Here is a 24,251-nt window from a genome sequence, read left to right as displayed (position 1 = left end):
ACTCTTATTTTGTTGCCCAGGCTGCTCTCAAACTTTTGGCCTCAAGTGATCCTCCCACCTTGGCCTCCCAAAGTGTTACGATTACAGGAATGAGCCACAGCATCCAGCAATCATTTTTATATGTTGTCTCAGATCAGCAGATGTTGAAGTTCAACCCGCATTATGTGTGAGTCTGGTGTTTTTAAACAAAGAAATGTAAATATCTTCTACTCTAAATGTCGTGGAAAATCCTACCTGGGACTATTACACCATATTTCAAGTTGACATCATTTTCACAGTGAGATATAATAAACATATGATTGACTTTAAAATCTTTCAACAGAAACATACCTGGTTGGCTGGGAAACCAGGGCATCTTTATGGAGTTGGTAACATGGAAACACATTGAAGGTACCAGGCTCCATAGAAACCCCTTCCACTGATGAAAAATCTTTTTCAACCAAACCAAACATTTCCATCATCTTAAATCCTAAAAAAAAAAAAAAGTAGAAAAAGAATAAACATAAGGAATATGGCACTTTAGAATTTTAAATTTTAATATTTTTCTATTAAGGATTTAAAAACAAAAACAGAAACCCCATCCCCAAATGAGAGGCATGTAATATATTTTGTGTTTGAAAAGATTGTGATAATGCATACCTGCAAGATCAATGCCATCCTTGTGTACCATTGGACAGGCTGGAAAACCAAACAAACAAAATAAAACTCTAATTCGGATATTTCACAAACATACTCTTTCCCTGTCCTGAGAACAGGAAACTAATACAATCTTTCCAGAAGTTGATTGTGGAGAGAATACAAATCAAATGTGACTATGGTTTTCTGTGGTTTCATAAAGATTGAAATGTGCTAAGGTCCCTTATTACAACTAAAGAACCACAGCTTCCTTCTCTCCTGGGTTCATTAAAATCAGTGGTTATCACCTGAGAGCATGTATTGGGGCATATCTCCCTTGTAATATGTTGCCCAGATGAGAATTCTTAATACATTTTACATCTTAATACATTCTTAATACATTGAAAATTATTTACTACATCTGTTTAAGCACAGTTGCTTTTAAACATAGACTGTCATCTGATTAGGGAAGGTTTTGATCATTCTAAACTCTAAACAGAGGAGGGGAGGTTTATTTCCATATGCTCAAAGCCATAAAACTTAATGTCTATATAACAAGCAGTACTGGAAGTCAATATTCTTTTCTCAGATCTAGACGGGACTCATTATTTAACCAGTGTCAAATATTTCAGCTGTTAAGCAACATGAGTAAGTACAAATTCCAAAGAACTAACTTGCTGATGCGGTTTCGCAGACAAAAGTAATTAACTCATCTTCGATTTTCTTAAAGGCGTCAAAGTCATCCACAAAGAAGACATGGCGTGCGCTGGGCTTACTGCCAATGCTAACCAACTCCGAGTAATCTGCATCGGCCACACCAATTGCAAAAATGCTATAGCCTGTGGCATACAGAGAACAGATTTCCGATTACTTTAAATTGTACAAAACACAAATAATGTAATATAAGACACATCCAACTGTTTAAAATATGTTTATTTAGGAAGGCCCATGGGGGTGGATAATTCATTCTTTACAGTTCATCAGAGTTCTGCATGTATATATTTCATTATGTGATAATGATTCCATCATCCCCTAAAGAGATTTTCCATTTTAAAGAAACCCAAGAAGACCAAGGCCCCAAACTGTGCCTGAGACGAAGTAGTTTGCATTTGAGTAATATCTCTATGGTTGCATATTTATAAAAGTTACTTTTAACGTTTATGGTATGAAATATACTTGAAACAGAGACACTGAGCTTATCTCAGTTTTTTTTTTTTTTTTTTTTTCAGAAGTAGAAGCTGAGACATTAATAGGCCTAGCAACCTAAGGTGGGCCACCATTCAATGCTTGGCAAGTAAACAGAACTACTATTTGCCATAACTTATGTAATTTAATCTTCACAGCAGTCCTGTGAGAATCTCTATTTTACAGATTAAGAGGCTGAGGAATTTCTGTAATAAGGTTCCTTCCCTGGTCCATATATATATATATTCAATCAATATTTTTTCTTTTTTACAAAATTTTACTTTAAATTCTGGGATACACATGCTGAAGATGCAGGTTTTTTACATAAGTATACGTGTGCCATGGTGGTTTACTGTACCTATCAACCTGTCATCTAGGTTTTAAGCCCTGCATGCATTAGGTATTTGTCTTAATGCTCTCCCTCCCTTGCCCCCCACCCCCGACAGGCCCCCATGTGTGATGTTCCCCTCCCTGTGTCCATGTGTTCTCATTGTTCAGCTCCCACTTATGAGTGAGAACATGTGGTGTTTAGTTTTCTGTTCCTGTGTTAGTTTGCTGAGGATGATGGTTTCCAGCTTCATCCATTTCCCTGCAAAGGACATGAACTCATTCTTTTTTATGGCTGCATAGTATTCCATGGCTTATATGTGCCACATTTTCTTTATCCAGTCTATCATTGATGGGCATTTGGGTATGATTAAGAGGCTGAGGAGTTTCTGTAATAAGATTCTTTCCCTGGTCCTTTTCTTACAGTACTTAATTGCTAGAGTTCCATATAAAGGGCATCCTGTATGTAACAAAAGTGTTAGAGAAAATAACCTATTTTCTCTAACAAAGCAGTACAATTACAGATTTGTATACCAGAAAGTATTTTAAAAATTACACTGTCTAGTTAATATGAAGAAATATTTTAAAACATTTAAGTAATGCTGATATAGCCTATAAATTTGTATTTAGAAAATAACAATTCTAACATCATATTTGGTAGCCACTATTGTTTATATATCTTACCATCTAATTGCATCTCCCTGGAGATTTTGTTCACATCATCTTGTGATCTTCCATCAGTTATAACCACGATAACCTTTGGGATGCCCCTTCTTGTACCTGACTCTGCAGTGAACAAGGTATCTCGAACATACTTAATTGCTTTTCCTGAAACAAAGAAAGGCAACAGTTTGATTTCACTCCCTCCCATTTTTGTTTTTCTGGAGAAGAAAGGGTGGGAACAAAGTTCTTAAATTAATGAAAAAAATAATCTTTAAAAAATTACTATGCCTTAAAATAAAAGGTCATTTCAGTAGTTACAAATAATGAATTACTTTGAGCCCTAGCTGGGCTTCTTTTGGTCATACCTGTTTTTGTATTTCCTCCTTTGTATGAAATGTGTTTAATTGCATCAAGAAGAGTCTCTTTGGTTTTGTAAGCATTTAGTTTAAATTCTGTTCTGGGATCATCAGTGAACTGAACCATTGCAACCTGGAGAGAGAAGGTGTATTCATTTTCACACATATGTAGACTTCCACTGGGTCAGAGAGCAACAGCACAGTGTCACCTGTAGTTTTAATTTCTTCATTATCTCATTACAAAATCTCCTTGGATTAAAATTTCTTTCATACAAGTTACATATCAAATTTGAAGACAAATTAAATACATCTTTTCTTTTTTAAAAATTTTATTTTAGATTCAGAGGGTACATTGTGTAGGTTTGTTACATGGGTAAACGGCATGTCACTGAGATGTGGTGTACAAATGATTCTGTCCCCCAGGTAGTGAGCATAGTACCCAATAGGCAGTTTTTCAACCTTCAGCCTCCTTCTATTATCCCCCTACTAGTAGCCCCTAGTGTCTATTGTTCCCGTCTTTACGTCCATGTGTACTCGATGTTTAGCTCCCACTTCTAAGTGAGAGCATGCAGTATTTGGTTTCATGTTTCTGTGTTAATTTGCACAAGATAATGGCTTCCAGAGGCACCCGTGTTGCTGCAAAGAACATGATTTTGTTCTTTTTTATGGCTGCATAGTATTTCTTGCTGTATGTTCACCACATTTTCTTTACGCAGTCCACCATTGATGGGCATTCCATGTTTGTTACTGTGAATAGTGCTGCAATGAACATAGGAGTGCATGTGTCTCTAAGTACTTTCTGAAAGTAGTTTTTTAAAAATCTTTCAAGCTTGTGGGATTTTTGCCACTTCATTTGACAGTTTAAAAATGGCAGCCTAAGCTTGGTAACTTGACAAATGTCCGAAAATCAGAGTTAGACTCTTTACAAAGATTTCCTTATGAAGCAAACCTATGAAGTAATTACTACTATTCTACTCACTTTACACTTGAGGAAACTGAGCTGCAAAAGACAAGTTACTTGCACATCACAAGAGTGGTCACTGGCAGAGTCAACCGTTGAAGTTAGGTCTATTCTAGGTCAAAATGTATGTTCTTAACCACTACTACACAAAGCTTTCTGGCTTCAGTTCTTACAACTGGCTTTTATTCCTGTGGAACTTTTGGATCATTTTTAATTGTTTTTTATTTGTTTTTCAGAATTATGATTTTATAAGTAAAGATAGCATCTTTCGAGTGCTTTGTTTAAATGGGCCTTAAGCTGCTGCCAGTTTATCAGTCTACTGGGCATGTCACCATTTTTATAAAGTCTCCTGCAATTCAAAGGAAACTTGCTTCTTTCTGACATGCCTCAGCATGTTATCTATTCTCCTCTTTTTTAATAACCTATTTTTATTTTCTTTTTTTTATTATTATACTTTAAGTTCTAGGGTACCTGTGCACAATGTGCAGGTTTGTTACATATGTATACATGTGCCATGTTGGTGTGCTGCACCCATTAACTCGTCATTTACATTAGGTATATCTCCTAATGCTATCCTTCCACCTTACCCCCACCATGCAGCCATAAAAAAGGATGAGTTCATGTCCTTTGTAGGGACATGGATGAAACTGGAAACCAGCATTCTGAGCAAACTATCGCAAGGACAGAAAACCAGACACCGCATGTTCTCACTCATAGGTGGGAATTGAACAATGAGAACACTTGGACACAGGGTGGGGAACCTATTTTTATTTACAATACTTTTGGGGTACAAGGGTATTTGGTTATATGGTTGACTTGTATAGTGGCGAGGTTTGAGATTTTAGTGCACCCATCACCCAAGTAGTGTACATTCTATCCAGTATGTAGTTTTTTTATCCTTCATCCACCTTCCACCCTCCCCACTCTGAGTCTCCAAGTCCATTATACCACCCTGTGTTCCTTTGTGTAGCTACAGCTTAGCTCTCGCTTAAAAGTGAGAACATATGGTATTTGATTTTCCATTCCTGAATTACTTCACTTAGAATAAAGGCCTCCATTCAAGCTGCTGCAAAGTACATTACTTTGTTCTTTTTTATGGCTGAGTAGTATTCCATGGTGTGTGTTTATGTAAAATATATATATAATATATTTTTTTACATATATATATATAACATTTTCTTTACTCATTGGATGACAGGCACTGAAGTTGGTTCTATATCTTTGCATTTGTGAATTGTGCTAAAATAAACATATGTTTACTGGTGTCTTTTGACATAATGACTTCTTTTCCTTTGGGTAGATAGCCAGTACTGGGATTGCTGGAACCAAAGGTAAATCTACTTTTAGTTCTTTAAGAAATCTCCACACTGTTTTCCATAAAGGTTGTACTAAATTACACGCCCACCAGCAGTGTATAAATATTTCCTTTTTACCACATCCACACCGACATCTATTGTTTTTTGACTTATAATAATGGCCATTCTTACGGGGGCAAGGAGGTATCTCATTGTGGTTTTAATCTGCATTTCCATGATGATTAGTGATGTTGAGCATTTTTCCATATGTTTGTGGGCCATTTGTGTATCTTCTTTTGAGAAATGTTTATTCATGCCATTTTCCCATTTTTTGATGAGATATTTGTTTTTTTCTTGCTGATTTGTGTATATTTCTTGTAGATTCTGGATATTAGTTCTTTGTCAGATGCATAGTTTGCAAATATTTTCTCCCATTCTTGTGTTTTCTGTTTACTCTGATGATTATTTCTTTAGCTGTTCAGAAGGTTTTTAGTTTAATTAGGTACCATTTATTTATTTTTGTTTTTGTTGAATTTGCTTTTGGAGTCTTAGTCATAAATTCCTTGCCAGGTCAATGTCCAGAAGAGTTTTTCGCAGGTTATCTCCTAGAATTTTTATCATTTCAGGTCTTAGATTTAAGGCTTTGATCCATCTTGAGTTGATTTTTGTATAAGGTGAGAGGTAGGGATCCAGTTTCATTCTACATGTGGCTATCCAGTTTTCCCAGTGCCATTTATTAAATAGGGTGTCATTTCCCCAATTTATGTTTTTGAATGTTTTGTCCAAGATCAGTTGGTTGTATGTATTTGACTTTATTTCTGGGTTCTCTCTTCTGTTCCATTAGTTTATGTGCTTACTTTTATATCAGTACCATGCTGTTTTAGTAACTATGGTCTTGTAGTATACTTTGAAGTCAGGTAATGTGATGCCTCCAGATTTTTTTCTTTTTGTTTAGGAGTGCTTTGGCTATTTGGGCTCTTTTTGGGTTCCATATGAATTTCAGGATTGTTTTTTCTAATTCTGTGAAAAACAATGTTGATATTTGTATAGGAATTGCATTGAGTCTGTAGATTGCTTTGGGAAATATGATCATTTTCATAAGAATTATTTCAATCCATGAGCATGGGATGCTTCCATTTGTTTGTGTCATCTCTGATTTCTCTTAGCAGTGTTTTGTGATTCTTGTTGAAGAGAATTTCCATCTCTTTAGTTAAGTATAATATATGCCTAGGTATGTCTATTTTTTTTTTGCAGCTATTGTAAAAGTGATTATGTTCTTGATTTGATCCTCAGGCCTTATCTCTTATCTGAGAATTGATCGTTGGTGTATAGCAGTGCTACTGATTTGTATACATTGATTTGTAACCTAAGAGTTTACTGAATTTGTTTATCAAATCTAGGAGTCTTTTGCAGAAGTCTTTAAGTTCTCTAGGTATATGATCATATCACTGGCACACAGTAATAGTTTAACTTCTTCTTTTCCAGTTTGGATGCCCTTTATTATTTTCTCTTGCCTGATTGCTCTGGCTAGGACTTCCAGTACTATCTTGAATAGAAGCGGTGAAAATGAGTATCTTTGTCTTGTTCCAGTTCTCAGAAGGAATGCTATCAACTTTTTTCCATTCAGTATGATTTTGGCTGTGAGGTTGCTATATATAGCATTTATCATTTTGAGGTATGTCCCTTCTATTCCCAGTTTGTTGAAAGTATTTATCATAAAGGGATGCTGGATTTTATTGAATGCTTTCTGCATGAATGAGATGAACATATGGTTTTTGTTATTAATTCTGTTTATTTGATGTATCACATTTATTGACTTGTGTATGTTAAGCCCTCTCTGTGTCCCTGGGATGACATCCACCTGATCACAGCGTATTATCTTCTTGATGTGTTGTTGGATTTGTTTAGCTAGTATTTTGTCGATTATTTTTGCGTCTATGTTCACAAGGGATGTTGGCATGTAATTTTCTTTTTCATTATGTCCTCTACTGGTTTTTGTATCAGGTAATACTGGCTTCACAAAATGATTTAGGGAGAATTCCCCTTCTAATCTTTTAGAATATTAGGTTGGTGCAAAAGTAGTTGTGGTTTGCACCAACCTAATAGTTTCCATACAATTGGTACCAATTCTTCTTTGAATGTCTGGTAGTATTCATCTGTGAATCCATCTGGCCCTGGGCCTTTTTTTTTTTTGGAAAATTGTTTTAAAATTACTGATACAATCTCACTGCCTGTTGTTGGTCTGCTCAGGGCTTATTCTTGATTTAATCTAGGGGGGTTGTTTTTTCCAGGAATTTATCCATTTCCTTCAGATTTTGTAGTTTCTATGTATAGAGGTGTTGATAATAGTCTTGAACAATCTTTTGCATTTCTGTGGTGTTGGTTGTAATGTCTCTATTTTCATTTCTAATTGAGACTATTTGAACCTTCTCTCTTTTTTCTTGGTTAAACCAGCTAATGGTCTATCAATTTTGTTTATCTTTTCAAAGAACCAATTTTTTGTTTCATTGATCTTTTTTATTGCTTTTTGTTTCAATTTCATTTAGTTCTGCTCTGATTTTTGTTATTTCTTTTCTTCTGCTAGCTTTGGCTTTGGTTTGTTCTTGTTTCACTAGTTCCTTGAGGTGTGACATTAGGTTGCCAATTTGTGCTTTTTCAGACTTTTTGATGTAGGCATTGAGTGCTATATATTTTCCTCTTAGAACTGCTTTTACTGTATGTCAGAGGTTTTGACAACTTGTGTAAGTATTATCTTTCATTCCAAATAATTTTTAAATTTCCTTCTTGATTTTATTATTAACCCAAAAATCATTCAGGAGCAAATGGTTTAATTTCCATGTATTTGTATACTTTTGAGGATTCCTTTTGGAGTTGATTTCTAGTTTTATTCCATTGTGGTCTGAGAAGATGCCTGATATGACTTTGATTTTTAAAAATTTATTGAGACTTGTTTTGTGGCCTATCATGGTCTAGCTTGGAAAATGTTCCACACGCTGATGTGAAGAATGTATATTCTGCAGTTCTTGTATAGAATCTTCTGTAAATACATGTTAGGTCCATTTGTTCTAGAGTGTAGTTTGAGACCATTGTTTCTTTGTTGATTCTCTGTCTTGATTATCTGTCTAGTGCTGCTAGTGGAGTGTTAAAGTTCCCCACTATTATTGTGTTGTTGTCTTACTTCTTAGGTCTAGCAGTAATTGTTTTCTGAATCTGGGAGCTCCAGAGTTAAGTGCATATAAATGTAGGATTGTAACATCTTCTTGTTGGAGCAATCCTTTTATCATTATATAATGACTTTCTTTGTCTTTTTTTTTCTACTATTGTTGCTTTAAAGTCTGTTTTATCTGACATAAGAATTGCTACTCCTGCTTGCTTTGGGTTTCCATTTGCATGGAATATCTTCTTTTACCCCTTTACTTTGAGTTTATACAAATCCTTACATGTTAGATGAGTCTCTTAAAGATAGCAGATATTTGGTTTGTGATTTTGTATCCATTCTTCTAATCTGCATCTTTTAAGTGGAGCACTTAGGCTATTTACATTCAACATTAATATTGAGATGTGAGGTACAGTTCCAGTCACCATGTTGTTACCTAAGTACTTTGTTTTCTTCATTGTGTTATTGTTTTATAGGCCCTATGAGTTTTATGCTTTCAAGAGGTTATATTCTGATGTATATCAACCTTTTGTTTCCAAATTTACAACTTCTTTTAACATTTCTTATAGGGCTGGTCTGGTAGTGACAAATTCTCTCACCATTTGTTTGCCTGAAAATGACTTTATTTTTCCTCCATTTATAAAACTTAGTTTTGCTGGATTCAGAATTCTTGGCTGACAGTTATTTTGTTTAAGGAGGCTAAAAATAGGACCCTAATCTCTCCTGTCTTGTAAGGTTTCTGCAAAACATCCATTACCCTCTTACGGTACTTCTTGTGCCCACATTTTCTTAGCCATTCTTTCACAATATATTCCAAATCCATTTGTTTCAGTGTACCTCATTGCTACCACCCTAGTCCAGGCCACCATGATCACTCTGCTGGACCATGACAGCATCTTCCTGACTGGTCTATCTGCTTGCACTCTTATCCTTATTAGTAATTCACATGCCACAAAGCAGTTGGGGTAATCTTTTTTTCTGAACCATATCAGATCTTGGCTCTCCTTAAAACCTTCCAGTGACTTCCAGTTGCATTTATGATAATACTCAACTCCTTTGATGGTCCACAAGACTCAAGATGATCTGGCTTTTGCCTGCTTCTTCCACTTGTTCTATCCTCACACTCTCACCTACTATATTCTAGCCACAAGTTTTGGTGTATGAAGTTTCAAAACTCATTCTCATCTTGGGTCCTCTGTACTTACCATTTTCTCTGTCTGGAAATTCTATTCTCAGATCTTCAAGTCTGTATCATTCACATTTCAGTTCAAAAGGCACCTCCTCAAAGAGGTCTTTGCTTACCATAGAATTTAAAATAACTGTCACACACAATTTAGAGTAATCCCCTGACATCTTAAAATCACATCACTCTGTTTTCATAGCTTACATCCCTACCTTGTGAATCTATTTGCTTGCCTGTTTATATCTGTCTCTGTCCCTTTTCTCTTGTTTTTTTTAACTTTTCTTTTAGGTTTAGGGGTACATGTGCAGGTTTGTTAGAGAGATAAATTGCAAGTCATGGGATATGATGCACAGATTATTTTATCATCCAGATATTCAGCATGTTACCTGACAGGTAGTTTTTCAATCCTCACTATCCTCCTACCCTCCACCCACAAGTAGGCCCTGGTGTTTGCTCTTCCCTTCTTTGTGTCTATACGTACTCGATGTTTAGCTCCCACTTATAAGTGGGAACATGCAGTATTTGGTTTTCTGTTTATGCATTAGTTTGCTTAGGATAATGGCCTCTAGCTTCATCCATGTTGCTGCAAAGTACATGAGCTCATTCTTTTTTATTGTTGCATAATATTCCATGATGTATATGTACCACATTTTCTTTATCCAGTCTACTACTGATCGGCATTTAGGTTGATATCATGTCTGCTATTGTGAATACTGCCGCAATGAACATACATGTGCATGCATGTGTCTTTACAGAAGAATGATTTATATTACTTTGGGTATATATCCAACAGTGGGATTTCTGGGTTTGGGAATTCTGTTTTAAGTTCTTTGAGAAACTGTCGAAGTGCTTTATCTAATGGCTGAATTAATTTACGTTTCTGCCAACGATGTGTAAGTGTTCCCTTTTCTCCACAATCTTTCCAGCATCTGTTATTTTTTGCCTTTTTAATAATAGCCATTCTGACTGGTATGTCTTCTGTCCTTACTTTTAAGAATATGAGCCCCACAAAATTAGAGACATTGATTGACATTCATTATGACAGTATAGTACATGGCCATAATAAATCCTTGATACATATTTTTTAAATGAATGAGTTAGTTTCATGTTCCACATGATCTATAGTAAGGTGTGACCTTAACCTTTTCCTTTCAAGATTTTAAAGTGCTTAAGGGCAGGGAAAATATTGTATGTATCATTAAAGGAGACATTCTACCCTAGTATGTAAAAAGAACACCCTGACATGGACTTTCTACCTTGTTTTAGTTTGCCGAACTCAACACCTTTTAAGGATAAGCATCCTCTGGAGCTTCGCCAGGCATCAACAAGCTGCTTCCAAACACATACCTGTCTATCCTTTCATTTAAGGTTGAACCCAATCATTACAGTTCTTGACCTATAGTCCCTGACAAGTAGCTGTAATAAGAGCTGGAGAAATAATTTCTAAATACATAGAATGAATTAATTATTTATTAGCCTTACTTGGGTTCCATCTGTGCCAATCTTGTTCAGGGCTCCAACAGTGCTGTATAGAAAGCTGATGATCTTATTGAAATTTTCATCTCCAATGCTCCAGGATCCATCCACCATAAATACCAGGTCAGCCTTGGCCGCCTTACATACTGAAGACCAACAATGAATTTTGAGTCAGAGATAAGGGGAAAAGTTAGTAGTTATTAAACCAATAAGACAAATAATGGTTGCCCTCTGCTAAGTGAAGCTCTTTTTCAAAGGAAAGATATAAACTTCTTAATGTTCATATTCCAAACTCCTGCTCACTATGCTTCTTTGCTGTAATTACTCTTTTATACTCAAGGTTCTTATTCATGACTAAGAAGCTTCTATTATCCATGTGGAAATAGAGAAAGAAAAAACTGTCCACCAACCGCAGCCCAAAAGAATGAAAATGAAGGACTAGGAAAAGATGGGACTACAGGGATTCAGAGATCGAAGTATCAGCAAACACTGTCTAGTGCCAACTGATTGGAAAAAAGGACATACTATCACTCTGTGCACCCTGTCCTTTTCTTATTGAATTAGTAAGTTAATGTCAGAGAGATTCAATTTCAGCAGAAAAGCGTGTGATAAAATGGAACCAGATTAATCTAATTATAATTTGATATTCACTTGGGCTGAGGCCCTAAGCAAACAAATTCTAATCTTGGTTAAAACAAATTTTTGTCTCTGTCCTTCTATTGCCCACTGATATATGTCAAGAAATGTACACTAATGCTAGCCAAGCGAAAGTATTATCAGTAGGTATTACAGATATCAATAAAGCAATCAAACAAGCAAAAAGAATTAAACAAAGCAAACTACACCAATAAAAACCTACTCTACTGAGAACATTTTTTAAAAGTTCTTTTTTGGTATCATGTGCTATTTCAGATTATCTATGCCTCTCCTCCTCTTCATTAGGGCTGATCATTGCAGTTGAATCTGTTTTATGATGAAGCAAACAATTTGCTCTTCAATAGTCTGAATCTTTTAATCTTAGGCCAATTGCACGTAAATATTCTATGAGATAATGTGCCTTTCTCCTTTCTTTAAGAAAAACCTCACTTAGTTTTTATTTTATGAAGTACAACTTCATTCCCTTAAAGCTATTTATAATATAAAATAAACCATCTCCAAGTGAGCTAATACTTTAGGGGCAGTAAGGATCTGATAAGGTTGAGTTCTGCGATTTATAAAATTTTACAAATTTGTGGTTTGAACTTAAAGCTGAAAGGAATAACAAGATCTGCTAATTATGAGTTTATAAACAGGTTCTCTGTTTCCATGGAAAGATAAAAATGAAAATTAGGGTTCACTTTCAAAATGAGAGCAAATTCTATTAAAAAATACACTCAAAATGAAGAGTTAGTAAATCAAAGAAAGAAAATATATCAACATGCACGAAGGAGTTACCTCTGGGGTAGAAAGCTGTGTTTTTAATGTTCTTCTTTTAAGTTTTTTCTACGTTTTAATGTTCGTTTAATAAATATTTAGTATTACTTTAATAATACAAATTTACTGGCTTTTAAATTAAATATACCCAGGACAAACAAAGCCTAAAATACACAGTGCATTCAAGTTGCAAAAGCACCATCTAAACCATCACGATGAAAATCTCAGAACCAATGTTTCTACTTTGTCAATCCTTAACCCCACAGACCCTTCCAGATCACATAAGTCTTCTATAAGCATTCACGAATGTTTACGGAATAATATCCATACTCAGCTATAAATAAAAATACTCTGACCTCAGAGCATTCTGTAATATCTGCATCAGAAGTGCCTAATTAGTAAATTTATCAATTAGGATTCTGTTTCCAGTTCCAATAGTGAGAATAACCACAGATATTGAGACTAAAGAAGGCTAGATATGAAGCTGGAAGAAGAAAGAATTTGGCATTCCAGGTAGAGTGAATAGCTTTCAAAGATACAGCATAAGACATGTATGGGGAACCCTGAGTTGTACAATTTTGCTATTATATAATGTATTCTGGGAAATAATACTGCAAAGTAGATTGATTTGTGAAGACTTTGCATGCCATCCTAGGATGAATGTTGAGCTTTATTAGAGTTCTTAATTGCCTCTGTTTCTTTGTGTCTTCTACTCTCTGCAGCATTTGAACCTACTGGCTTTAAGCTCTCAACAACTTATTTTTTATTGTTTCCCTGGTATGTAACAGGCACTTTAAGATGCATTGTGAATGGAAGAGCTCTTCCAATACAACCTTCTAACGTGTTCTACTTTCTCCTCTGATCCTTCTAGTCCATCCTCCCTATTTCACCAAAGCTATCATTCTTAAACATAGATTTCATCAGATCGCCCTTCCTTCTTACAAATTCTCACATGCCATTTCCCACAGGATAAAGCCCAAATTCCTAATTTTGTCACATTAACCACTCCATAACTCTACCCTCATTCTTTTCTCTTTCTTGCCACACTAAAGCACTTATGGTTCACTAAATCCATTAAGCAGTTGGATCACTCTTGACACCGAGTGCTATTCATCCCAATACCTGTCTCTCAAACTCATTCTTCAAAATGTAGATCAAATACCTCTTCCTTATGAGTCATTAATCTGCAGCAGCATTAACCATTACTACTTCTGGGCTACCATAATACAACTGCTATTTTATAACTCATAAACTTGACTGGTATTTATCTAGGCAAGCACCTATTTCTCTTTAATACTAAAAATAAGCAGAGAGCAGCAATCATGTATTATTATTGTATTTCCCATGCCTACCATAAGAGCCTTGAGAATAAATAGCAGGATTAATAAATGTTCATTATTGAAATAAAAAATAATGATCACTACTTTGTTGAGGGCCTTTTTAAAGTTACCTTAATGGCTTAGGTAAAAGGTGATGAGGAACTGTTGTGATGAGGAAAGAAAAAACGACTGAAAGAGACATTTCAGAGGTAGGCTGGGAAACTATTACTGTATCTGAGGAACTACAAACTGGATTTTCATTTACAAATTATGTAACTATGCTTCCTTAATGAATGTTAACTGCTCTGATATTTCAAAAAAAATAGTATTAAGCAATTCTGTTAGTAAATCCACTCTTTGTGTGCAGAATTGATATTAAATGGATATCATTCAAGCCCATCATGGTTGATAAGCATTTGTATTAAGGAGAAAATTAGGTAGCACAATAAATATACTTTATTAATACCCTGGTTTGAAATGAACAGGCAAACAAAACCAACACAAATCCTAAACCTAGAATCGGATAATTATTCTATTATTCTTTTACCTTCTTTTGCTGGTGGAATGGTTGGAGGAAAAGTTGGTGGTCGTGTAGGAAGTGATTCTGTAAAGGAAAGGGAGAAAGGACATCAGTTCACCATCTCATCTGTGGGGAAGAGCGGAAGGTCATGGAGTAATAAATATTCAGGGGAGTCAATGATTTTGACAACTGTCTTCTCTGAGAATTTAATGAGTACTATAAATCAGCCGCAGCCTGTGAAAACTGACTCCATCCATCGTCTCATCCTCAGACTGAAGGCTTGAAATGCCATTTTGCCACCATTCAGTTTACCCAGCAGGAGTCAATGAAATCAAACTGTCAACTACAAAGTGGTTCTAATGTTGATTTAAGGCAGGAATCCTGCCAACCCATTTGAAAGTTCGTCTCCTGTTGCTTTCACACACATAATAAACTTCATTTCCATTATGCCTAAGGATTGACCATCAATCCTTGCTCAATAGCACTTTTCCCTTTCCATCCTGCATCCCCCAGGATATTGGTCACCAGTGGACTCTGATTCATTCTGCTCTGCTCAGACTGCATCTGGAAATGTCTTTTGGTTTTGAGGACCAAATGTAAACATTGGCAGGCTAAAGTGTGTTTGGGTCTTTTCAGCCTGGATTATGTGGGATGAGAAGTCCACATACTCTGCAGAGATGTGGCTTGGTTAAAGGATCTGGGGACAGTTAGATCAGAGTAGTGATTATCAATTCTCATTCCAGCTCATGTGGCAAAGCACCAGGAAGTTTTGATGTCATTAGGTAAACATAAAATACGATGTTATTACGTATTCATTTCTAATTCTTATTTGACACTAAAGATTTAAGAAAAACTAAGAAAATTCTTCTCGTTATCCCAGTTTAATACTCAGGAAAACCCTCCACTAAACATAGCCATTCACAGAGGGGATGTCTAGCCTCAGGCGATACTAAGCACCAAATAGCTAGAAGGATTTGAGCTCAGGCAGACTGACTATTTGCCAAGAATTTTATAAAGGGGAGTTTAGTTTCTTCATTGTCACGAAGGCTAAGAGGTGAGCTGTAAGGTCTCTTCCAACTTTAAGGTTCAATAAAATAAAATAATTTAAATAAAAGGATTCAACATTAAAAGAATGAGGTAACTATATATTACTAAATGGAAAAATATTCAAGATGATTATTTTGTGAAATAAACAAGTCACAGAATACCATGGCATAATCTCATTTGTGAAAAATAAAACTTACACACACATACACACACACACACATATATATACCTTTTATATTTTATATATATGTGCTTTTTATTTTTCATAAGTATGTATATATATGTGTGTGTGAAAAGGAAATATTTCTGAAAAGGAAGAACAAGGAAAGAGGGAGGTTGACAATGCACTTTATACATTTCTGTTTTACTATTATGGATATATATCACTGTTATTTTTAAAGGCAATTTTTGAAGCTAAAAACTCTCAAAATTTAAAAAATGAGAAATTTTTTTTGTAACTAGGATTGCAAAACTTTCTTTAAAGCCCCACAAAATGTTTCTAAAGCCATTTTTTAAATTTTAAAATTTGTGGAAGTTGTCAGTCATCTTAATAATTGTGCATCTTCTTTAACATGGAAAATCAAGGCATCTCCTAAGTCTGGTCAATAAATCAAGAATGAAATCAGTAAGAGAGTATGGCAGCCAGATTAATATGATTGGGCAGAACATCTGGCTAAAGAATCTCTTGGGTAAGAAGAACCACAATGAACTGGGGACACATGTTTATATTCTATATGTGGCATACAGATTGTCCCTGTCTTCAAGGATGTGAGGGGCTGTCATGTAAAGAGGGAATAGTCTTTACCTGCATTGCTTCAGAAGGTTGAACCAGAACCAATGGGTGGAAGCTACAGGAAGACAGATGCCTCCAACATAAGGAAAACATTTACATCAAACAGAGCTATCCAAATTGGATTTAACCCTAGGTTAGCAGTTAACCAGTGCGGGGTCAAGGATAGGAGAAGCTAAAGTAGATCAGGGGTCCTAAACACAAATGTTTCTAGGGGTCAGGTGAGCAATGAATAAGTGCAAAGAACTTAGCATGAACATTAAGGTGCGGTAGCAAACTTAAGCGCACATGCACTGTCTAAACAGACAGCATTTAGTTGGTTCCAGCCGATTGTCACCATGAAGATAGATACTTAGTGTTGCAAGATATTCTGACTTTTCAAAAACTACTTTAAAACTTAAAAAAGTATGGCTGGAGAAAACATGCCTGATAGTGAGATCTAGCCTTTAGTTTATGACTTTTTAGAAAATAATAAAGGTAATGACAAAAAGTACTTGCTCGATGACATATGGGTTGAAAAGCTCTTCAATGAGTATTCTTTTATTGGTTGTTTACTGCCACCACTTGAGGCAAGAGAGTAGGTATTTAATTTTATTGATGAGTGAAAAGCTCAGAGATGCTGAATCGCCTAAAGCCATAATGCTAGAAAGGGGCAGAACAAGATCTTCAAACAAACCATTTGACTCTAAGTCTTGTGTACTATCAGGTTCCTATTAACTTCAAAACTATATGATTTACAATCCATAAGATGGAATTCTAATCAGCAATAAAAAGAAACAAACTACTGACACAATCTACAACGTGGATAAACCACAAAAACATATGCTAAGTGAAAGATGCCAGATGCAAAAGACTACATATGCTATATTTCCACTTATGTGAAATGTCCAGAAAAGGCAAATGTATAATAAAAGAAAGTAGATTGTCTGAGGCTCAGGGTGGGAAAGGAGATCGACTGCAAATAGCAGGAAAGGTTCTTTGGGTTGATGGAAACGTCCTGAAATTGGATTGTAGGGATGCTGATACAACTCATTACATGTACTAAAAATTACTGAACTGCACACTTAAAATGGTACTTAAATTTTATGTTACATAAATTATACCTCAAAAATACATGTGGAATATGAAATACTGCATATTTAAGTGTTGTGAAATAAAGTCTTTGTATTACGTAAAAGAAGATGATTTAATTTATTATACTTTTATCCTCTCTTTTTGAAGGTTACATGTGCATGATTTCCCTCTGCAAGTGCCAGAGAGGCTGGAAGAGCTATACACAGGTAGTAATCCCTTCTAAATGCCATGTACATGATAGAGGGGTCACCAAGAAAGCCCATTGCCCAACACCTATTCAGAGACAAATCCTCCCGGAATTTCAAGTTTAAATTCAACATACTGAGTTAAGCACACAAATGTCCCCCAGAATTCACTGCATTTCAAACCATTTTAATGTTTGTGGAGCCAGGGTCAAGAATCTTTGACTAGAAGCCATTTCAAGAAGTTGACACTCTCCTTGCTCTTTGGAACATGTAAAAAGAGCTTTGTTTTAATTTTATACTTTGCCTTTCCCTTTAGTGCATCACATCTGCAGTCAGCTTGGAAAAAGTGCAAGAGCTTCTTAGGCAAGCAGTAACTCTAGGGTCATCCAGTTGGAACATCTTGGCTCCCTTCCCATCCTCATGGCTGTGGTAATATGCCATTGTTTTAATGTCAGAGCCAAGTCGTCCTCAAACTGCATTTCACACTCCACATGCCACAAATGTTCCTTATGGATCTGGATCACAATGTAAGTCATTGTCTCAACTGCTTTACTATCGTGTGGCCTTCTAGTCTCTTGTGAAACATATATGGAGAATGGAAATAAAAAACCCATATTGATGACATCAGTGGGCCATATGCAATGAATTCTGGGGTTGAGTAAGAGGAACAAAACTTGTATTACGTATATTCCTGAACAGCAATAGCTAATATTTTTCTAAACGGGATAAGGAAACAGGATGCCTGAAATTCTGTTTGTTCATGGGAGAGGGATCAGGAGAGAACACACATGACTTACGTGTTTTTTCCATTATGCTCACACTAGGTCCTTCAATCTCCTGGAGCTTTGTATAAACACTGATTTTATATTCAGAATCAGGCTGAAGTCCATAGAAGCAATGCCTGGTTGTCCCTCCACCCACAGTGGACTCTTGCTTTTGCCTATCTATAATAAAAACAAAACAAAACAAAAACACACACATATGAAATTTTTGAAACACAGCCATTGGCAGATGATTTGCTTCTAAAATACTTCACATGTGTAGCCCACATCAGATAACTCCAGAATGAGTTATATTTGTTTGAAGTATTGTATCTTCTTCCAAAGAGTTAATATATTCACTGGTATTTTTCTATGGAAAATCACATTTTATATGTCCAAAAATGAAGTTTACTATTAAAAGACTTCTGATATCAACTCTGTACTTAATGGAGAACTATCAATGCATGTAATTATATGCACGCACCCTAACTGATCTTTTGGACAGGTGCAGATGTGAGGGCATCTATTTATTTTTTTAATCTTTGTGGGGTTTTTTTGTTTTTGTTTTTGTTTTTTTTCTGAGATGGAGTCCCACTCTGTCATCCAGGCTGGAGTGCAATGGTGCGATCTCAGCTCATTGCAACCTCCACTCCCGGGTTCAAGCAATGCGCCTGCCTCAGCCTCCTGAGTAGCTGGAACTTCAGGCGCGCACCACCATGCCCAGCTAATTTGTGTATTTTTAGTAGAGATGCAGTTTCACCATGTTGGCCAGGCTGGTCTTGAATTCCTGACCTTAGATGATCCACCCGCCTCAGCCTCTGAAAGTGCTGGGATTACAGGCACGAGATACCATGCCTGGCCTATTTTTTTTAAATCTGAACTCCCTTTTATTCAATATGATTTTCTGAACACAGCCCAACGTTATATAACATAAACAGATACTTCCTTTTGGCCTCATATAACTTATTACCACCCAACAGAACACCCTTCTAGGCAGTGGTCTAAAGATACAGGTATGGGTCTCAGAAGCCCTGGTCCATGGGTCCAGGTTGTCTTCAAAGCTGCCACAACTGCAGGCAAGAGCTTGCAGCAGCACTGGGACCACCAAGGAGTCCTCACCCTGCCCAGTATCTCCCTCTCAGCCTTGACTTTTAACTGATACCAGTGGTTTCCTTCAATTGCAAAAGACATTCCCAGGGAGTTCAGAGGGGCCTCTCCAAATGCCCTGCATCCACTCTGAAAATCCTTTAATTGAGGAAAAAGGACATGGTGCTTACATAGCATAGGGCCATATATGCTGTAGAGTTCAGTCTCTCAATTTCTGGTTCTTTTTTTATCTACCAAGGAGACATGTCATACACAGCCAATTCATATGGCACCTTCTCTGTCTTTTTCTCCACCATGACAGAGGCACAAAGAACTCTGGAGACCTGACCAACTATTGGCTCGTTTCTTTGTTCCCAAATCCATAGAAAAATTGCTGTACATCTCCTGGAAGAACTAGTGCTGGCCCTTAGGTCCTGAGACTGACGAATCTGGATTAATTATATTCATCATTTCTTGAGGGTTTATTATATCCAGGTTCTGTGCTTGCTATTTAATTATAACAACAGCAATAAAGATAATAATAGCCAACATTTAATGAGTGCTTATCACGTGCCAGGCAATATTCTAAGGAATTCATATGTATTATCTCATTTGATTCTTATAACATTTATAATTATTCCCAATTTAAAGAGAAGAAACTAAAGGTCATAAAAGTTAATAACTTCTTCAAATCCTTATTCTAATTAGCAGAACTGAGATTGTTTAAACTGGTAGATAATAGTTGTACATATTTTGGGGGTTTGTGTGATATTTTCATACCTCTATACAATGTATAATGATCAAATCAGGTAATTGGAATATCCATCACTTCAAACATTTATCTTTTCTTTGTGTTGGGAATATTACAATTCTTTTTTTCCAGCTATTTTGAAATATACAGTTGTTGGTAACTATTATTTCCCTACTGTACTATCAAACACTAAAACTTACTCCTTCTACCTAACTGTATTATTCTACCCCTTGACCCACTTCTGCTCATCCCCCTGAATTCAGAACTCTAAAGCTCAGTTTCAGAGGATGTTGCTTTAATTTCCACTGATATATTCTAAGCAAATGTAAATGAAATATATAGTTTTCCAAAATGAAACCACCTGAGAGCTGTTGAGTGCATATGAAATGTGCAAACATGATGGCTAGAGATTAGATGATGCTTTATCACTCCACAGAGCCTACTTGGGTGGCTTTCATTATTGAAGAGTTTCAAGTGTTTTCCTCGTAGGCTCAGAGCATTGTTGTTGTTTTTACCACAATGGACAACTGATTAAGAGGAGGAATCACTGCTACCATGAAAAAACAATTATTCAAATTTCCCTCTAGATTGATCATCTTACCCATAAATTGCATTTGTTTAATCAAAGCCTCACAACGTTTTATTTCTAGGGGTTAAAAAACTAGTGTTTAAAAACTGCATTGATTAAATATATTACACATATCATTTAGTGGTTAAAAAGAACTATCCGCTCCTTCAAAATGTTATTTGCAGAGGAGTTTATGAAGAATAAACAGAATCTAGAAAATATAAAAGCATACCAGTTGCTTTTTCAACTGTAAAATGCAAAAATTTTACACAATTTTTCTCTATTTTATAAGTATCAAACCTAGTTAAATTGCCATCCATATTTTGATATGCATATACTGAAGCAAAGATATGTATATTATAATATGCATATATCAGAATAAACATGATATATGTTATTTTAAATTTTGTCTATGGACAAATATAGACTTTTAAAAATATAAATGAATTAAAGCTGTTTGTTAAATAGAATTTTAAATTCATTTTTACATATTGTGAATATTAGTTTCAGAAGGGAACTTTATAACAGAATTTTTATTAATGTATTTGTTCAAAGTAAATAGTGTCAACTTTAATCATTTCTTGTTCCTATATTATGAAAAATGATAACATTTAAAAATTGTTAAAGTGTTTGTGAGATTATATATTATGTGAAATGGGTTTGATAGTAAGTAAAATTTAGTCAACTCAGTGTTTCGCTTTGCTTAGGTCCAAGTTTAGTCTATGGTTTCCAGGCTCTGAATCCCACAATAACTGTTTCTTTTTGACCCTTAGCTATCCCTTAGAGCCTCCTAAAAGCTTCTGTGAGCCACCTGTAATACAAACATTTCCTGAATTTTATGCATGGATCATACTGATCTACCTCCACAAACCTTCCGGGGACTCTCCAGGAGTCAATTCTAGAAATGCACGTTTCTGTCACATTTCCTATGTCATGTAGAAACCCATGGACTTTAAAGACCCTTGAAAATAGAATATAAGTAGATCTTACTGCTAAAATAATAAATCTATAAACATTGGAAAACTGGAACAAGCACTATAAGATTAATGGCAAACAGTATCAATTTGGTTCCCAATACTAACAAAGAGGGGTTCCATGAATGGGGGTGTATCCATGTTGCTTTTGGCATGTGCAATTCAGGCCTATTGGCTTTGCCTTAAGGAAAACATTCAAACTGACCAAATGGTGACTAATTTCCTCAACCTCTCATGCCAAAAGGAGGAAGTTAATTTATTTTTTTGAAACACAGGGAAAAAATCTGTCTTTATTTGTGCACTCATTCTTAGGAAGCAACACTAAATCCATTCTCCAGATTATAAACGTATAATTATAATTATAACGCCACCAGCTTGACTTATCAAAATGTCCTACAAGTAGTTATTGAGTTCCACAAGCAAAGAATATCCAGCATCCAGGAAACTACTCTGGTAGAATTTTATGATATAAATAATTATACTCCCCATAATGTCACTGCTTCAGAAAGTTTAATTCTGATCATAGGTTTTGTTCCATATGATGTTTTTTGTGGACCTGGTCTTTGGTAAGGTAGGCTCTCCACTTGCTGCAATTCTCTATCCTTGTCAATAAATAATACTGCAAAGCTGACATCTCAGCACCTAAATAGGGACAAGTGGAGCATCCTCTAAACCTTTATCTAAGCAGGTTACAAAGAAGTTCATCAAGTTGTGGGGATTAGGGTGGGAATAAAGTGTTTGGGCCTATGTGGCATATATTAATAAATGCATGAATTTGAAGTCAACCTTAGGTGCCAAGGCAACTCAAAAACACCTGGAGAGAGGGATAAAATCCCATAGCATCTGCAGAACTAATGGAGGACCTCACAGGGCTCTGAATAACCCAAGGCCAACCAAAAATGTCTCACTTTGGGCTGTCCTAGAATTAACCAAAAACCTATCATTTAATTTGGCAAATGGATGACTGAGTCAAAAGCAGATTTTATTTCAGTCTTTCCTGAGAAGACCTTGTCCTTCTGGTAATCTTTTTTTTTTCTTGGCCATAAAAATGTCATAATATTTACATGGGTAAAGGACATCTGTTGCTTTTGCCTGTCTTGTATCTGAAATCTCTTTCTTTGCATCCATTCCTCCTCAGTCTTGGTTTTTATGGTTTGGGGAGGATTGAATAACACCCCCACCTCCAGCCACCACCACCAGATACAGGGGTGGAAGGCAACCAGGTCGAAACAGTCAGTTTATTTCATGCCCTTGCACTCAATGACAGATTTAGAGGCATGTGACCCAAACCAGGCGAATATGACTCAGTTCCTGGACTTCTGTTGCAACTATTGAGAAAGAGAAGCTCTCTTTTCACCAAGACTGTTAAAGCTGGAAGCTGGGAGAATGTAATTCTGGATCTGACTCACTGAGCCTGGTTGAAAATGAAGGCATAGGAGAGCAGAACACAAGAAGGAGCAAGACTTTATCTCTAGGAAATTGAACACCTAGGTCCAGATGTGCCTGAAGCCAGAGACTTTTGGACTTCTCAGTATACTAGCCAATAAATTGACCCTTTGGCTTAAGTTTATCTAGATTTCTGTGAATATTAATAAACAAGCCTGAATGATACAACATGGCTATTCTACTCACAAAAACCTTGCAAAATTGCAGTTATTGCCTCAGTTAATAGACTTAGATGAAATAATTTTACAGAAGCTGAAGCCCAGAGAAGAAAGTTGACCAGCGGTTGTGGTTACAGTAGAGACTTCATCACTGACTTAATCTCAGAATAAAAATGCACATGCTCAAGCTATGAAAAAATATATGGAAAAAAAACTGGAAAAAATTACCCATCAAACTGTAAGGATTTGATGGAGGCATTCAGAAAGAGGTCAACTGGGATAAAGCTTCATTCCAACACATGGGGAAATTGGGTCTCATTTATTCCTAGTATCTCCTTTGCCTGGAGTGGAAAGACAGAAATTTCTGCAGAGACCGCATATGTAGCCAATATTACAGTCAAAACACCTGAGGGTCTGAGACTCATCTGCCCGTGGAAGAATGGGCATCTTACCACAAGTCCTTTAAAGGCAGTGAATCAGAATGGTGACCACATTCCCCTATAAGATAATGAAACTCAACCTAATTCTTCTCCATTCCAAAGTAGGAAGACTATTCCTTGATCTAATTTGTATGAGTTAAACTATCTAAACACATTTCCTACTGCCACCCCCACACTCACTCCTCCATCAAACATTCCTTTTCCAGTTGTCAATTAGAATCTTTTGCTGTCCAGTTGATAAATAATATTCAGTAAGACAACTGTGTGAATGAAATGTGGCTAATTTTGTTCACAAATCTAATCTCTCAGCAACAAATGTTGATGAGAAGTACATTGAACAACACTTTTGTTCGTTCTTGTTCAATGAAGACTGTAAAGGTTCAGCTGAAAAAGTTTCTGGCAGCCTGAAAATAATACTGAGGGAGTATAAGTTCACTTAACTTGAAGATAAAAAGCAACTGTGGACTCATCTACTTGCCAGCAAAGATCTTGGCTTCAGAA

At 35.9% G+C, this 24,251-nt stretch overlaps 1 protein-coding gene across 2 annotated transcripts in view; it reads right to left on the bottom strand.

Moving 5' to 3' along the window:
- Window positions 1-24,251, bottom strand: part of COL14A1 (collagen type XIV alpha 1 chain) — a 249,603-nt gene that overhangs the window by 92,903 nt on the left and 132,449 nt on the right. For both annotated transcript variants that reach the window (XM_055349252.2, XM_004047478.5), the window contains exons 24-31: window positions 18,364-18,510; window positions 14,498-14,554; window positions 11,225-11,364; window positions 3,156-3,279; window positions 2,812-2,955; window positions 1,290-1,454; window positions 640-678; window positions 331-469 (exon numbers count right to left, since the gene is read on the bottom strand). In XM_055349252.2, coding sequence (XP_055205227.2) covers window positions 331-469; window positions 640-678; window positions 1,290-1,454; window positions 2,812-2,955; window positions 3,156-3,279; window positions 11,225-11,364; window positions 14,498-14,554; window positions 18,364-18,510 — 955 coding nt within the window. The remainder of the gene's footprint in view (window positions 1-330; window positions 470-639; window positions 679-1,289; window positions 1,455-2,811; window positions 2,956-3,155; window positions 3,280-11,224; window positions 11,365-14,497; window positions 14,555-18,363; window positions 18,511-24,251) is intronic.

The sequence above is a fragment of the Gorilla gorilla genome, chromosome 7 (genome assembly GCF_029281585.2).
Source record: "Gorilla gorilla gorilla isolate KB3781 chromosome 7, NHGRI_mGorGor1-v2.1_pri, whole genome shotgun sequence".
Lineage (NCBI taxonomy): Eukaryota > Metazoa > Chordata > Mammalia > Primates > Hominidae > Gorilla > Gorilla gorilla.
Note: the sequence above shows the minus strand (reverse complement) of the source record. Positions and strands in the feature narration are given on the sequence as shown.